The 17,475-nt window shown below is 32.3% G+C and overlaps 1 protein-coding gene across 1 annotated transcript; it reads left to right on the top strand.

The window, feature by feature from the left end:
- The first annotated feature begins 4,900 nt into the window (after positions 1 to 4,900).
- LOC127732765 (uncharacterized) lies at positions 4,901 to 13,401 on the top strand. Its single transcript, XM_052241953.1, has 4 exons — positions 4,901 to 5,309; positions 6,152 to 6,282; positions 9,858 to 10,052; positions 12,593 to 13,401. The coding sequence occupies exons 1-4, from the start codon at positions 4,906 to 4,908 to the stop codon at positions 13,015 to 13,017; spliced, it is 1,155 nt and encodes a 384-aa protein (XP_052097913.1). The 5' UTR covers positions 4,901 to 4,905; the 3' UTR covers positions 13,018 to 13,401.
- Positions 13,402 to 17,475: the final 4,074 nt, after the last annotated feature.

Here is a 17,475-nt window from a genome sequence, read left to right as displayed (position 1 = left end):
TTCCGTTATCTTTGCACTTATTGTTGCAAAGGCTTCAACTACAAAAGACAGTTTGAGTGACACAAAGCGGGCCATGACAATGAGAAAAAATTCACCTGTTCGAAATGTGCAAAGTCTTCAGTACGAAAATAGTAGGGATAGTCACCCCAATCTATGCGGAAATAATAAAGATACATGTATTAAGTGTGACGATAACGGGAAAGCCTTTAAATGCATGCAATATATGAAAGATTTCAATGGTAATTGTAAATAAAAATGTGTTATATCTACATGATCTATACAACAAAGAGAAGACTTTTTTCATTGAGCTGCAACTCCTCTTACACACTTGCAGTGATTTCAAATTTGGAAAGAGTATTTGTTTCATGATAATACTTGCGCTAGGTTTTAACATGTATTTATGTGTACAGGCCTGGGACCAGAATTTTCGTGTTTTGTGGTGCTTATTTGAATTCCATACTAAATGTAGAACATATAGTGTTCTCGGGCAACCATAATTGATTAGAATATATTTTTTTTTTATCCTGAAGCTTTCCTCTGACTCGTAGAAATCAATAAAATAAGAACAATTTTATATTATAAAAGTAGACCTTTTATCTAGCTAATCTTTCTCTATTTGGATCAAATAAACATGTAAAATATCCTTCTGATATTTGGTGCGAAGGAACTATATCTTTAGCTACTGAATGTTGAAAATAAAATATCAGTTCGCTGTTTCTACAAATATTGCACAAGTTTTTGATTATCATTTCATCATTTATGAATATCAGCTATTGTTAAGAAATATGTTGTAAAACCTAATACGGAAGTAACAAACACTTATATGTATTATAGTTGAAATAAGATCTTCCCTCCGGAACTGGGTCCGTAGGTGACCTGTTGCAAGGCTAAATTTCTGTCCCTATCCAATATACCCTCATTTCCCGTGGCAGTCTAAATTTCTCCGACCTTAATCCCTTAATCTATAACATATCCTACTTATTGTATTTATTGTGAACTTGTTCTCGTCCTGAATATGCATGAAATATTTGCCACTGGACGTTAAGCAACTAACAATCAATCAATCAATCAATCAATCCGGAACTTGTATGTAAAAATCAAACTGTCGTACATTTTATAATATAGAAGGATTAAACTTCATTTAATAGTAAGTGTACAACAACAAAGGATTTCGTGTGTCTGCTGCTAAAAGCAAGGCATTTTACTTTATGAACAGGCAAGTAATGATGTTCTGGTAACTTGGTTATATCTGTTTTGGGTTGAATTTCAAAAATATTTTCAATGATGACCCCCTCCAGGCATCATCAGGTCTATAACTAGTGAACACAATGCTTTATCCATACAATATATCATTGTCATTTTGTTTAGTTTCTTTTGTTACCTATTCTGAAATACATGTTTAACTCCGCCGCATTGTTGCGCCTGTCCCAAGTCAGGAGCCTCTGGCCTGTGTTAGTCTTATATGATTTAAAAATTTTAGTATCTGATGTATATTTCCGAGTTAAGTATGACGTCCATCACTTAACTAGTATATGTTTTTGTTTTGGGGCCAGTTGAAGTGGGCCTCAACGATGGGTGTAATTGTCAAATTTACTCAAAGGATTGTGTATAGATTTCATTAGTGTTAACATACTATAGAAAATATGGCAAAATTTTACTTTAAAATAATACTTAATTTCTATATTCTTGCAGACCTTAAAATGTAAAGAATTTCTCTTGAAACCTAAATATAACATCGTTAAATGGCATGAATAGGAGCAGGAAAAAAATCTAAAAGTATCAATTTAATATCCATGGTTGTATATTAAAGGAATCATTCCTCATGAAAAAGATCCTGAATGTATCTCCTTTAGCACAATTGGATATATATACAAACTCAGGTTTTTAAGAATTTTTCATGTATTACCATTCACATAAAAAATATAGAAATCAAATAAACATTTCCTTTTGTATGAAGAATATCAATTAAACATTCTGTATGTGTTTATTTGTTTATTCCCATAAGTATCATTGTCCCAGACGAGTGTTTCACATAACAGATTGATTTTCAAAATCTCATTCTTTTACTTTTATTAAAAAAAATGTTCTTGCTTACAATAAGATAACATTTTACATATAACAGGTTGTTGGTTTTCTCCTTATACTGGATACATAAGGGGCTTATTCTAACCTACTAATATTTTACATACTATTACAGTTTTGCTTATTAATGGAGATCTCATCATACTCTTAGGGCTTAACATCTTTCTCATCTAGTCTCCCAAGCTCTTTAATTATTAGCAGACTCATTCGTAATTCCACCACCTATTTGGTTTTACATCTCAAATGATAGAATAGAAGTCAAGAGAATATATATATACACATGGAATTCCCCTTCTTGTTTTGACGGTGGAGCAGACGAAACTTATACCAAAATTGAATAAGGGAAACTATGTATCCCGGTATTAAAAAGGCTACGAATATGTGTGTTTTATTTTCATCGAATTTCTTTGAAAATTAACAATATCAATAAAAAAAAATCAACCTTGAAAACAACATTTTGCCAAAAATTGTTTGTTTTTATTAAATAAAAACATGTAGTTGAGTGAAACTGATCAAGTTCACTTTTTACAAGTGCAATAAGAAAGGTAGAGCCTTTTGAAGTTCTAATTAAGGAAAAAAACCATTTGGGGATATATTCTTATGTACTAAATATTAGTTACTTACTTGTCTGGAATGACTCTGTTTTAAGTCCACCCTGAATTCTTCTGAAGCTGGTGGTGTCCTTCATCAGGTGGATAACTCCCTCTACTGCTGAGCTAGGTTGCTTAAGAGCTGGTCCTCCCCAGATTTGAACATTTCACTCCTGTGTGTTGTATAAACGGCATTGGCCACTCTTGTGGTGTTCCTCCATTTGTTTCGTACTTCTGTTGAAGTACGAAGAGCAACTCCATGAGAATTTACCTTCATGGCTATCTCATCCCAACCTTCTTTTTTAACTTGTTGGTCACTGTGTTCGTTATTTTTCCATTTACGATGCTGTTGTATAAAGTCTTCTTCTTCCACACAAAAGTTGGTCTTTTTAAGTCTTTTTCCTTTGCTTGGGAGTTGGTTCATCAGATTCAGCCATTTTATTACAGACCGGAAGCTTCAAAACAATGCATGATGGGTAGGTTTTATTTAATCACTTGATCGATCAGTTGATTGAATTTTAATTCATTGATTATTTAATCGATTTAATAATATTGTTGAACAACAGAAAATAAACGACTCGTTAAATTCAATCAATCGTTAAAATAACGACAAGATGAACAACAGACCCCAGAATGCAAAAAAATTGTAATAAAAATAATAAAAACATAAATTACCAGTCTTGGTTTAATTTTGCTGTTTCCATAACCTCAGATCGAATTGTATGTTCTATAATATTTCTCACTTAAGGCTGGTTGTTGCCTCATCCTCTGTTCATTATTATACTATCAACAGAGTGATTTAGATATATGAAATTAAGATTATTGAATCTACATTTTTAAATATTAGATAATTGTATGCATAGGAGATATATATATATCTCACAAGAAGTGAAAATACCTTAATAACAGATAAAATGCACTTTTAAAATATAATATAGAATCTTCTCAATGAAATGGAAAGAGCATAGTGCCCAATTGTATGTTTGTACCATGAGAAAGAATTTTTTATAATTATAGTTGCATATAAGAAACTAGTTACATAACCATTGGCTAAGTGTTTTAAACCAACATATTAAACTTACATATTCAATGTAATGATTTTGATGGACTGCTCCATGAACACATGCAGCTTATCTTAACTTTTTGCTGTTTTCTTTTGTTCCACATAACATGAGTGATATAGTTACCATCACATGTTGACCAAACTGGCCAGTATCCACTTGGAAGGGATGAAATCTTCATGTATCTATGCCGACTTTTACTTATAAAGATTTAAATGTTACAACATATATTGACGAGTCTTGTATAGACGAAACACGTTTCTTGATTTAGGTCATGCGTGATATCATTCAAACAAATCGTATTTCACAATCTACAACCTCCAAATAATATTTATTAACTGAAACACAATTTTTACTTTTACATTCACTTCATCTGGTACAATTCTCACTGGCAGATTGTTAATTGAATCTTTCTGAGTTTCGTCAAGGGTCCTGTCACTACCCCTACTGAAGATGAGTTAACCGGTTTACAACATGACTTATGAAACCCCCTTGATACAAAATGTATTGTTGTTAGTGACAGTGAAGAAGATGACATTTCTCTGGCAGCAACAGTGGTTGACACAACCCCACAACTACAGTGAGTTTGACTCTGATAAGGAAGGATATTTATACAGTGATGAGAGTATGGAGACAACTAGAAACAGCACTGTCTCCTATTCAACAAGAGTAGATCAAGAAACGATAGACTTTGAACATTTGTAAATAAGTGCGACCTAAATACATCCCGCACAGCCAAACGGAAGCCCCACTTCGGCAAGCGTCTTACTGCCGGTCAGGAGAAGATTAAGTGACCATATTTCGTTTCCCCAGTCATCCTTTGGGGTTCAGCTTAAAAACATTACCGTAATTTAGCAGAGAAAATAACATTTGTTGCTGACATTTCATTTAATGATTTACTTTATAATTCTTATCGGAATTATTTCATTTTATTTGTTTTAATTAAGCAGGTATATTCACCATTTGTTTTTGTTGTTAAATTGTCGCTTTAATTGCCATGTTTGTAATGGCTTCATATATATTTTTTCTGTATAATAGTAAACGTTACTTAAGGTAACTTTTATGACATAATAAAAATGCATTTAGGTCCTCATTTGCAGTTAAACGTCCACCTTCCTTATCATTACAGAATGTACCCAAGTCGCTGTATCAACCCTATGTCAGCTCCAACAATGGACGATGAAGATGATTTAAAATCACCTTCAAATGCAATAAAAATCAAATATGACCTTACAACTATGATAAAAATAAAAAGAAATCGTCTAATCAAATCCACTGATAAAGGTGATGACACTAAAAAAGGAATAGAGGCTTGCAACAATGTGGACATTTTGAATAAGTCTGAATGGGGTGAGCGTGTGACGAAACTGGCTAGAACAATATTAATTTTGAGAACATTTAGTCAAAATAAGGCTATACCAAGTCCAGAAGATGTAAGAAAGTTAAATATTCATCTAATAACAAGGTTGAAAGATTTCCAATATAAGGAAGATGTGTACAGCAGTCTATGCACGATTGCACAAGCCAGACTCCTCCTATATAACAAAAGAAGATCAGGGGAAATAGATGCAATGAGGTAATTATTAGACTTTAGTTTGGCACAGACATGCTTTTGTCATCAATTGATGCCCACCATTCTGTAAAGTAATAATATCTGTTCCCTCATATGGTTCGGCATTACCTTGCTGCTTACCTTTGTCTTACTTGTCAATCCTTTTCATTTTTTCTAGATCCATTAAAAAACATAACAGCTGTGAATTCTAGAAAAAGAATATCTGTGGAATGGCATTTATTTGCAAATAACTGCATTACCTTAGCATTTACTTAAATTATTACATTTCAAAAATAATGTTCAATATGACAAGGATTAGCTGTGCAGTAATTTTTAGAAATATATCATGACCTACACTAATTTTAAAAGCTGATGCATTTCTCTTATAAGTGCAATAATTATACTGTGGATTCCTTTATTTCATGGGTACCAATTTTCGTGGTATGAGGTAAATTGCAATTTCATGATTTTGCCAAAGTCTGCATATATATTCTTATAGAAAATTTGTGTATTTAAATTTTTTATTCCTCTATTCATGGAATCCATGAATATTGGTGCCAAACAACACTTGTGATTAAACTTGTGTCCTGTTCTGCACACTTTTGTAATCCCTGGGTTGTTTGTCGCTTGTGATAATAAGTTTGATATCCATGGTTTTAAATTTTGAAAACATATCATACATGTATATATAGACAACATGAAATCATACTTCAATCCTCAAATTAATATGTTTGTCATGTAGGTGACAATGAATCTTTGACTACACTCAGAATTAGATAAATCACCATTATTTGCAAAATAAAATCCAGAGATTCAAGAGAAATCATTGTGAGAATCTGTATTTTCTATTAATACTTTTTTTTCAGCCTCAAAGACTTTAACACAAATAGAAAAACTGAATTAAATGATGTAGACAAATCACTAATTGGAGACCTGTCAGACCTGGAAATGCACCTTCTTAGCTCGCAAGATCTGATAATCACCAGGGGTAAAGTAAGTATTGAGATACTTTTTGTATCCTGATAGGTTCCTTCATTGACTGTGCTTTCATGAGACACTTTGCCATGAGGTCTAATTTGTTAAATGATTCTTAATGAGAAAATATCTTCGATCATCAATGAATAGAATATTTGTACAATGTCAGCCATTGTCATTGTCAATCATTTTTGTCAACTTCTTTGTTTAAAATTGAAGATTTGTCTTTAAATTTGGTACATTTTTTATTTATGGTATTAAGAAGAAAGCTGTTAATGTTTTAAATTATTCTACCAAAAAAACATTGCAATCATTCCTAAAAAAAGATCAAAGGATAAAATTGAAGTCTGCCAGAAAAATTACTCAAAACTGTTACAGATTAACAAAATATATGTATTCCCATCTTGAATATCTTAAAAACTAAGAAATAATGTGTTCTTTCTGTGTGATGTCATCAGGCATGGTCGCCTTTTTACCTGCGTCACCAACGGTGAAAGCAAGTCTAGTAACCGCTCAACTAGGTCCGTCATTCCATCATTCCGTCATTCCGTCCGTCCGAAAGACCTTGCTTGTCAACTTTCCACAAAGATTTCTTGGCTTCTTTGAAAGGGAATGATTTTATATTTGGTTCAGAGCTTGATCATGTTGAGTTGTAACGTGTAAGCAATTTTTAGATCTGTGGTGCAGCCACTTCCTGTTTGCCGATAGTTTGAAATTTAGCTACTCAATGTACAAGGAAAATTTTTCGTCAAAGTTTTCTTGGCTTCTATGAAAGGGAATGATTATATATTTGGCCCAGAGCTTGATCATGTTGAGTTGTAACGTGTAAGCAATTTTTAGATCTGTGGTGCAGCCACTTCCTGTTTGCCGATAGTTTGAAATTTAGCTACTCAATGTACAAGGAAATTTTTTTGTCAAAGTTTTCTTGGCTTCTATGAAAGGGAATGATTTTATATTTGGTCCAGAGTTTGATCATGGTGAGTCGTAACATGTTAGCAATTTTTAGATCTGTGGTGCAGCCACTTCCTGTTTGCCGATTGTTTGAAATTTAGCCACTTATTGTACAAGGAAAATTTTTAGACCAAATTTTTTAGTTAATATTGAAGGAATTGAGCAAATATATGCAGTGACACAGGTCCAGACCAGTATTGGTCTTGAATGCTGGATACTATCCATGCATGTCTGTGTCCACACTTGTTTCATGACATCACAATAGGAAATTCAGAGGAAAGCATGCAAATTGAATGTCATAATCAAATTTTGACCAATGAATAGCTGGTATCAAACAAACCCCATGTTGATTAAATAAAGATAATCAATAGGTTAGGAAAACAATAAATCCAAATTCATTTATTGACTTCATTGTTATGCTTCAATTGTTTATTATGAGATGGCCGGTATACAAGTTGCAAAAAATATTTATTCTTGCATTTGTGAACAAATAAACTTGATGTTGTATTTTTTTACATAAACTTTTGAAGTGCATGATGAAAACAAGAGTGACGAAACTTTATCAGATGAGTCATGTAGATACAATTATTGTTCCTTATTCAAATTTAAAGGACACCGGACACTACAAACATTCTTTATATCAAATAAGTTCTGATCACCAATAAAACATTTATTATCATGTGGTTTTGTGTATTTCTCACCGGGGAAGCTGATAATCTACAAAATATACACAGATGTCCTTGATTGCTCTATTATGCATATTTTTAGATCGATATCGAGGCACGCGCATCCTACGTCACATGTGAGAGCGATAGAAAAAGCTGTGTTAATTTTATAGCAAATATGCCTTATTATAAAGAATAAATAAACGGTTAATTGATAATGTCTAAGGTCTCTTTTATGTCTCGTATTTATACCATAATTGTATCATAATTATATATCTTCTGTAAAAATGAGTAAAATCGATAACTTGATATTTTGACTATTTTAAAAAATGGTTTATTTCGTAGTTTATGAGAGAGTTTAAAAGCAAAAGCAACTCCAAAAATAATCAAGTAATATATATATATATCGGTTTACGTTTTCGAATTATCCATAGACACCTCGTTCATAGCCCATAATTGCAGGAGACTAAGAATGTGCTCAATGTATTCCTTACATTTTACGGAAAGTCAGAGTAAGCCACCACCCAGCTAAACTATCAGATCTCGGATACACCGGAGTAAAAGTTTCACAAAATTTCGTTCTGGTTTCGATATTTCTTTATTTAAATGAGAAATGCAATGTTCGTCATTATATATCTATACATTTTCTATATAATATTTCCGGGCGACATCGGTAGATCTATTCAATGTTTCTAAAAAACGGGAATGATAATTTTGATAAAATTGGCAGTGATTTGTGTTAAAAAAACATATTCTTTTTTCTCCGACCAGGCAAATAAATCTTTTACATTTTCAAACAAATTTTACGGCATTAAAATGTATATATCTGAAAATGAAAGGGGGTGGGGAAATGACCTCCAGAAGAAAGAAAAAACTGGTGTCTACTCAACTAAGGTGTCATTTATTTTAATTTAATCCCGCCTTTCTATGTCATTTATAATTTCTTATAATTTTAAATACATGTAAAACTATTAAAAAGTATACAATTATAGTATTAGTTATTTTCTTGGTATTGCTAGATTTTTTTTTATTCGAGCAGGGCAACTTTTTAATTGGCAGAACTTGGAGAATTTTATAAGCATTTTTATGTTAAATCAGCTAAATAATTATCTAAATTAAAGTTTTTTGTTTGTGAAATGATTATATGACATATTAAGAAACGAATATGTATCCCCTATTCGCCTTCGTTAAATATGATAAAATAAATCTTTTTTAAAAAAAGGGGTAAAACGTTCATAGCTCATTATAATGTTCTTATCCTGAATATTAATCTATAACTTGTCACTGAACGTTTAACAGCCATTCATATACCGGAACCCCTCAAATGGTTTAATGAATACGAGAAAAAATGAAACATAAAAAAATACTGACATGTATAACATATATATTTTGCAACTTCCCGCATAGTCATTGGTATACTGATTGATGTACAATGATTTTAACACTTTTAAAAATCATTTATATAAATAAATTAACGGATCTTGCAAAAACATATATTCTGCATTTATGTATATTTGCTATTTTGAATATTGTAATTGATCTCAATCCCGTCTAAATCCATACTTTTAAGTTTTTTGATATTTTCCCTGATCAAACTAACGAAAGTATGAAAGTGACTCTCACACCTGACGTCACGCACAAAGTCGGAGGTTATCTTATTAATTGTAGGGATTACTCGGTACTTATCGGAACATATCAAAATTTGTGTAATTACTGACCGCGTGTAGCTTATCAGGTCACTGAAACACACAACGGAATGAAAATAATGAATCAACTCGTGATTATGAATTGAAAGAAGTAATGTTTATTTGAAGTGTCCGGTGTCCTTTACTGCTTTTACCATAAGTGTATTATTAGCATCCCTTGTGTTTAAGAACAAAAAAACATTATTTTTTTCCTGTGTATGCAGTATGCATAATTTGTATATTGATGACAGGTTTATATGTCAACTTAAATCATATTTCCTATTGTCTATTTTAAGTTCTCGATTTAAAGGAAAACCAGCTAACTTGGCTGTGTAATCATTTAGGCCACACAAAGAAGGTTCATCTGGAACACTATCGCCAGATGAGTGGTTTTATAGAACGGGTTGAAATAAGCAAAATTTTATTAATACAGGATATGAACTTGACAGAAAAGTTCAAAGGGAAAACGCTCAAAGCTGTTTCTATGAAAGGTAAGTAAAATCATGAAAGTAAACTGAATCTTGTGACCCCAAGAACTTACCACAGTTTCATTTTGTAAACGTTGAAATCTTGGTTTGATTAACAATAAAGAAATATGAAAGACATACCAATTAAATTAGGATCAGGAATTTAAGTCTACACAGTATGATCCCCTTTTCTGTGCACCTTGCACCCTTCTGCTGACAGAGTATAAAAAACATTCTTTTCCATCATATCATCACCATTTTATGATTATCTTCATTTTCACAGTCAGAGTTCATTAACTCAATAAAGAACTCAAGAAATCACTAAGACAACAGATTAAAATTGTTGACACTTGTTTTTAGTTATTTATTGATAATAGGTAAGATTGCATAAAAGTGACAGGTAATCTTTGACAGTTCATTGAACTTGATTATAAGAGTGTTTTGATTTTCCTACAGGCTTTGGTTCATAAATGATATGAAACAATTAAAAGCATAATCTTATGAGTCCTCAATCCTGAAAGAAAACTTTTAGAAAACCTCAGAAAAAAGTACAATTTTGGGAAATTTTGGATTTTTTCTATGTTTTTAAAATATATGATGTTTACCCTGTAAATGCATTAAAAAACTGTTAGGTTTTAAACCACAAACTTTTTACATGTACAAATCAAAATTAAAGACTGATGGTTTATTTTTTTTCTAATAAATTTATTTTGAATGAAAATATGAAGTTTTGTCGAGCCTGTGACAGCTCAACATAGGGATAGTGAACATCTTAAAGCTTAATATTTCAGAAGGTATAAGACCTGGTTCCTTCATACTATGTACATAGATGCCGTATGTTATGAAGTTTCCGTCTGTCATATGTCCATTGTCCTTGACCTAATTCCAACCCTCCCCTAACCTGGGACAGTGGTGTAATAGTACAGCATAAGAACAAACTATAAAAATTAGTTGAAAAAGGTTTAACTCATCAGATGGATACACTTAGAAAAACAAAAAAAGAGTGAAAGTGGCTGGGCACTTAAACATCCCAACAACAAAAAGACCATTTGTAAAGATCTGACAACTATAATAAGTCAATATTTCAGATACCATAAGCAATATGTCTTTATTTGGTGTATTGAATGATTGTAAGGTGTACATGTCCAACTGACAGGTGTTATCTGACCTTGACCTCATTTTAATGTTCAGTTGTTAAAGTTAAGTTTTTGTGTTTTGGTCTGTTTTTAGGAAGGTTTTTGAAAATAAGCATATACATGTAAGTCAATCAAAGATGTTGAATGTACCTTTTCATGTACCTTTAACAAACACATTTTCAGTTTCTAAAATTCATAGGTTTTGACCATGTCTGGAATAATAAAGGAACAATGTGAGAAGGATAACTCATATCTGCAGTGGAAAATAGATTACAAGAAAGATATGAAAAATATTTCTTCTCACATTTATCAGACCAAAACAAATTACATACATATTATAAGCTCAAAAATGAATACAAACCTGAGACTTATACAAAGTTTAAAATCTCAAAACAATATGTTAGAAAGCTCTGTTAAGAATTTCTAACCATGATTTATACATCGTAAAAAGGCAGATATAATAATACACCTTTGGGTCAAAGAATGTGTAAACATGGTATTGATAGCAAAATTGAAGATGAGTTTCATTTCATATGTGAATGCAACATCTATTTATGAAGACATTGTCAATATTATACCATGTTTTTGTAATTAAGATAATTTTGATAAATTTAGATATTTAATTAAGTCTACGAAGACTGATGCTCTCAACAGATTTCTTATTTATAAAGACAAATGTATCATAAAATTTATGGATCAAGTTACAAAAACCAAATGTTTGTCCTTTTCCGTCAAAGCAAATTTTTCACAGGTGGTACAATTCATAAAATTTTGATCCACATTGTAAAGCAGCCATTTATGATCCATTTTGCCATGATTTCTGAAATTTTTCGATTTTTTTTTATCATTTTGATAGGCTTTATTTCAATCTTCTTTTTATTCATCAACTTCTGTAATTTTATTATCAGGCGGTTTGAAACCTTCCACAATTGTTGTCAGAGGGATGCTCATCTGAAATTATGAGTAATTTGTAAAATTGTGAATATCCCCAGTACTGTGCAATTGATTTTACAGGTACACAAAGCGTGATTGGCATGCAAACAGCAGTGTAATTGTAAAATTTCAACTGGTTTACCAGCTTACAAAATCTGCTAGATGGTTTGAATCTGATGCAAGTTCTACTGGTCCTAGACCACCAGACAAGGATTAATTTTGACCCCTGTATCACAATTTAAAATATGTGTTGTAGCTGTTCAAAACACATGAATAAATACCTATACATGTACAACTAAAATCACTTTAAGTGTTCTTATGTGAACCCTCTATTGTCTCTCATACTCTTGTTTACTCGCATGTCAAGATCACCTTAAAACTGAGAAAGTAAGCATCACATTTCACTTTACAGCTCTTACATTTTATAGATTAATTGAATCAAATCGAGCAGGTGGGAAACTTTATTATTTATTTTATCATTTTGGTATTTTACAGACATAATCAATAGCAATCAAGGTCAAGGTGAACAGGAAGAGGAAGAGGAGGATGATGCACAAAAAGCAGCACAAAGTACTCTTGAAGCACTTGAAGACCCATGTCCACAAGACATAGATGATTATATTCCAGATGAATATTACTTTGACGAGGAAAATCAGGACTATGCAGGGGAGGGTAGTAGTACTTCAGTTATTGTTAAAAAGAGAAAATCTGCTAAAAAATGTAATAGAATGAAATGGACAGAAACCGAAGAAGAAGAAATCAGAATATATTTTAAGAAACATCTGGCAGCAAAGAAAACTCCTCGAAAGGAGGAATGTTTAAAGGTCTTATCTATCAGCAAAGAGAAAGGAGGACAGCTTCACAGAAGATACTGGCATACAGTAATTAAGAAGGTTTCAAACATGAATAAAAAGGATTGATTTATTTTGTAATACTTATGGAAGATTTTTTTAGGACTGCCACATTTTTTGTTTTTAAGCTGTTTTTAAGTTGTTCATCATGTATTATTAAGTCTCTCCAAACAAGACTTATTGTTTTTGCTCAGTTCTTATTATTTTATTATTCTTCTTCTTTTTCTCCTTCTTCTTCTTCCGCCACTTGAACTATGAACTTGTTCACGCTTGTCAGATTAACTTAGGGTTTCATAAAATGTGAGAGGGGAGCCATCAATCTTTCTTTTGTGCATTAGGGTCTATTTAGGGGTATTTTGAGGGGTCAAAAGCAGGGAGGGGTTTACTATAGAACCCTATAGGATTTGTTTTTTTTTTAATTTTCAAATGACTATAACTTAAAAACAGTAAGTGATAAAGGTCTTCAGTAATGATCACAGAAAAATAAAATAAAGCAAATACAATATAGGGTGAGTCCCTAGGAGTCATCCCCACCCCCTTCAATTTGAGAATGTTCTAATATCTTGTAAAAGGTCCAGATCCCCACCGCTAAACCATATATATTCTTGTATGGGACAATAAAACAAATCAAATGCAATATAGGGGGAACCCAACTTCTTAAATATGGCATGCCATAAAATGAGGCCCAGGCCAACAGTGCTTAAAAACCATCCAATAGACAATGTTCATCTACCCTCATTACACCAGTATAATCAGTCATACAGGAAAATCATATCTTATGTACTATTTGAGACAACACTTTACTAACGAGACTAAATATAGTGGTCGAGTGTAAGATAAGGTTCCTTGTGGAATTTCATATGTGAATGGTGAAAACATCGATATTTACATATATAAATAGATGTAGTATGAATGCCAATGAGACAACTCTCCATTCAAGTTACACTTTAGCTAAAATAATCATTCCGCTCAGAGCCTTAGTTTACATCAAACGCATAAGCTATACAATTATCAAAGGAGGAGAAGAAACAAATAAACATAATTCAAGACAAGAAAATTCATTAAAAACCCTGATTGGTTGATTGTTGGTTGCTTAACGTCCAGTGGCAAATATTTCATGCATGTCCAGAGTGGAGAAATATCGTATTACATGTAAAATTTAAATTTAAATATATCATACACGCAAGCAACACTTAATATGGCGATTGGATTTGCTTTCACGTATTTAATCATGGCACCATGAAGCAATTTTAGTACTAAGCGACTTTGACTTTTCAATAGTAACAACGACAAAACTATTTTTAATATACCTGTGTCACGTGGGCTATAATTATAAGTTTATTCAGGTATAAAATAAATTGGTAACCACGTCAGATAGATTATGATGGAAGTATTTAACGACCTTGAATGACTATAAGACAGCGCACGTGGTTATAAATTTATTTTAATTAATTAGAATTATGAACATCTAGAACTGAATAAAATTAAATATCAATCAAAATATTCCATAACAGTAGGTGCATAACTTCGACATATGACATCCAAAATTAAACTTAGTTTTATTTTAACAAAAATTTAATTCTTGGGGTTCTTTGATATGGTGAATCTGAACATGTACTTAGATTTTTGATTATGGGCCCAGTTTTCAAGTTGGTCCAAATTGGGCTCCAATATTAAACTTTGTTTGATTTCAACAAAAATTGAAAGCATGGGGTTCTTTGATATGCTGAATCTAACCATGTATTTAGATTTTTGATAGTTGGGCCCCGTTATCAAATTGGTCCACATTGAGGTCTAAAGGGTCCAAAATTGAACTTTATTTGATTTCATCAAAAATTGAATTCTAGGGGTTCTATGATAAGCTGAAACTAACCATATATTTAGATTTTGGATATTTGACCATAAAAGGTAAATTTCCAATTTACAACTTTTAATTTCTTAGACCACATTCATTCTGTGTCAGAAACCTATGCTGTGTACTATTTAATCTCAATCCAAATTCAGAGCTGTATCAAGCTTGAATGTTGTGTCCACACTTGCCCCAACTGTTCAGGGTTCGACCTCTGCGGTCGTATCAAGCTGCGCCCAGCAGAGCATTTTATTTATGTCTGTTACAAATGTTCAGTCTGGTCATTTATAGTTGCGACCTGTTAATTATGCATTTCAGTTTAAAGGCGTTTGAGTGAAATAAATTTCAGTTGGATCGGGTATTATGGCTTGAACGAAAACATTTGTATAATATGTCGGAAACTAATCAATGAGACAAAATTGTATTCAATTTATTTATAACGGTTTTTTTATACTTTTTCAGGAAGAATGTGTGGCCGACACAAGACAAGGAACTGGCTCTAAGTTTTATCCATAATAGATTGAATATGAATCTGATATCTTGTATTTAACTGAGTCTACTCACTGCATAATTCTTCTTTTTCGGATATAAAGATTTTATGCCAACATTAATTTGAAAGAGAATCTGCTTGGCCACCAAAGCAGATGGGAACTGCACTTTCATTGCCTTTTCTAATGCTTTGTATGGGGATTGGGGTCATGCACATGCGTTGCGGCTATTGTGACAGTGGTTGACAAAGTAATGGAATATTCAAAATATGTAAGTTTAATATGAATATATGTAAGTTTAATATGAATATATGTGGTCGTTTAGTTTTCCTATCTTTTATCTAAATAAAGATGATCCAAAACTGGTGTTTATGCAATATAAACTCTCATTTACAAGATCAAAAAGGACTTTATTTTAATTTTGTAGTTAACCAAAGGTGCTTATGTGGGTCTTGAAAGGCATCGCTCATCTGTTGCAGGTCACATGGTAAATATAAGGTGATGTGGTAAGATTGCCAATCAGATAAGTTTAAATAAAGTGATCGTAGTCACCTATAAGCACAGTACAGCCTTCAACATTCAGAAAAAAGCCATACAGTAAAGTCTTGAATAAAAGACCGTAATTTGAAGATTATAAATCAGTTTAATTAGGAAAATTAATGCCTTTTTACAAAACATTTAGATTTGTACATTCTGTTGTGTATTATTGCTGCTTTTTTAAATAATAGATTTAGTTTAAATCAATTAATATATATGGTTAATGTGTTAACATTGGAGAAGTTTATCATGCATAGATTAATTGACCTTGACTAAATGGTGTCAAAACTTGTTTGTTTTTAACGATTAAAATAGAAGTTTTAATGGATAATAAACTTTTTAAGGGCCCCGCTGCAAAGTGGTTGAGGCTATATAATCTTGCCCTTGTTCCATCTTTATGTGATTCCATCATTCAATTACAAACTGAGTAACTATTTGCCACTCCAATAGTACATCAAAATGAAGTGGATGCTTGAGCATCTGAGCATACATGCAAGCTACGCCACTGACTTAATATTTACAATTCGGCCTCAAATCGGCCCGAGGTAAAGAAAACGTTTAAAGACAGAAAAGCGGTTTTTGTGACGACATTCTCATTCTCGAGTATTTTTTTTTAAATAAGTGACTTGGACTCGATAAGCACAAGTACATAAGTGTAATATCGAGTTGGCTTCTTTTTAAGTCGACATATTTTCTGTCCCTATCCAATATACCCTCATTTCCCGTGGCAGTCTAAATTTCTCCGACCTTAACCCCTTAATCTATTACAGAACCTACCTATTGTATTTATTGTGAACTTGTTCTCGTCCTGAATATGCATGAAATATTTGCCACTGGACGTTAAGCAACCAACAATCAATCAATCAATTAAGTCGACATAACGTAAATATTACTTGTGTTCAGATGATGCGTACACAATTTAATATTGATCAAGTGACTAAAAATTATCCGTATTATCCATTTTCCCACAGACTGTTACTAAAACTAAGCACTTGTAATCTTACTTTTGAATGTTTGAATTTTATATATCTTTTAATGTACGAATGCAGTTTGCAATTATGTTTTCGTCAGTTCAGAATTTCAAGCATTAAAGCTGCATTTGCAAAGTTATGTAATGCCATAATCTATGTCAAGAGTGTCGGACTAGTGGGGTGTCCGACTAATGGGGTGTTGGACCAATGGGGTGTCGGAATATCGGGGCGACCCCTTGTAAACACATAATGACGGGATGTATAAGTTCCGTACCATGTGAAATGGACGCCACCAAAAAATAGATTAAACAGTGTTAAGTATTAAAGAACACTATAACATGTTATTAAGATGATCGGCAACGGCAGTACTTAGTATCGCTGTGTATGCATTGTAAGGTAAACAAGCAACTTTAATAGGTGTTCTGCTTAATTCCCATAAAGCGTCCATTTGATTTTTGAGGTTGATAATTTGGTCAGGGGGAACGAAAATTAGACCTTGGTCTAGTGAATCTTGGACCACTAAATGTAGGTTCAGTCCTAGTTTGACTGGACCCTTGGATTTCAAATGTTTGGCTTTGAGCGTTCCTGATGAAGGTAAATCCAGAAAAGCGCTTCGGACGCATGCTATTAATAAAAGTGTTGTTTTCAATTTTTTGCCGACGAAAATTTGCTTAACACATCA

Source organism: Mytilus californianus, unplaced genomic scaffold (assembly GCF_021869535.1).
Source record: "Mytilus californianus isolate M0D057914Y unplaced genomic scaffold, xbMytCali1.0.p SCAF_27, whole genome shotgun sequence".
Lineage (NCBI taxonomy): Eukaryota > Metazoa > Mollusca > Bivalvia > Mytilida > Mytilidae > Mytilus > Mytilus californianus.
Note: the sequence above shows the minus strand (reverse complement) of the source record. Positions and strands in the feature narration are given on the sequence as shown.

Bases quoted from the DNA above. Each gene is read 5' to 3' on its own strand.
- LOC127732765 (XM_052241953.1), top strand. From the start codon at position 4,906: ATGGACGATGAAGATGATTTAAAATCACCTTCAAATGCAATAAAAATC. The intron at 6,283-9,857 runs GTATTGAGATAC...GTCTATTTTAAG, and splicing joins AATCACCAGGGGTAAAGTAA to TTCTCGATTTAAAGGAAAAC. The intron at 10,053-12,592 runs GTAAGTAAAATC...GGTATTTTACAG, and splicing joins CAAAGCTGTTTCTATGAAAG to ACATAATCAATAGCAATCAA.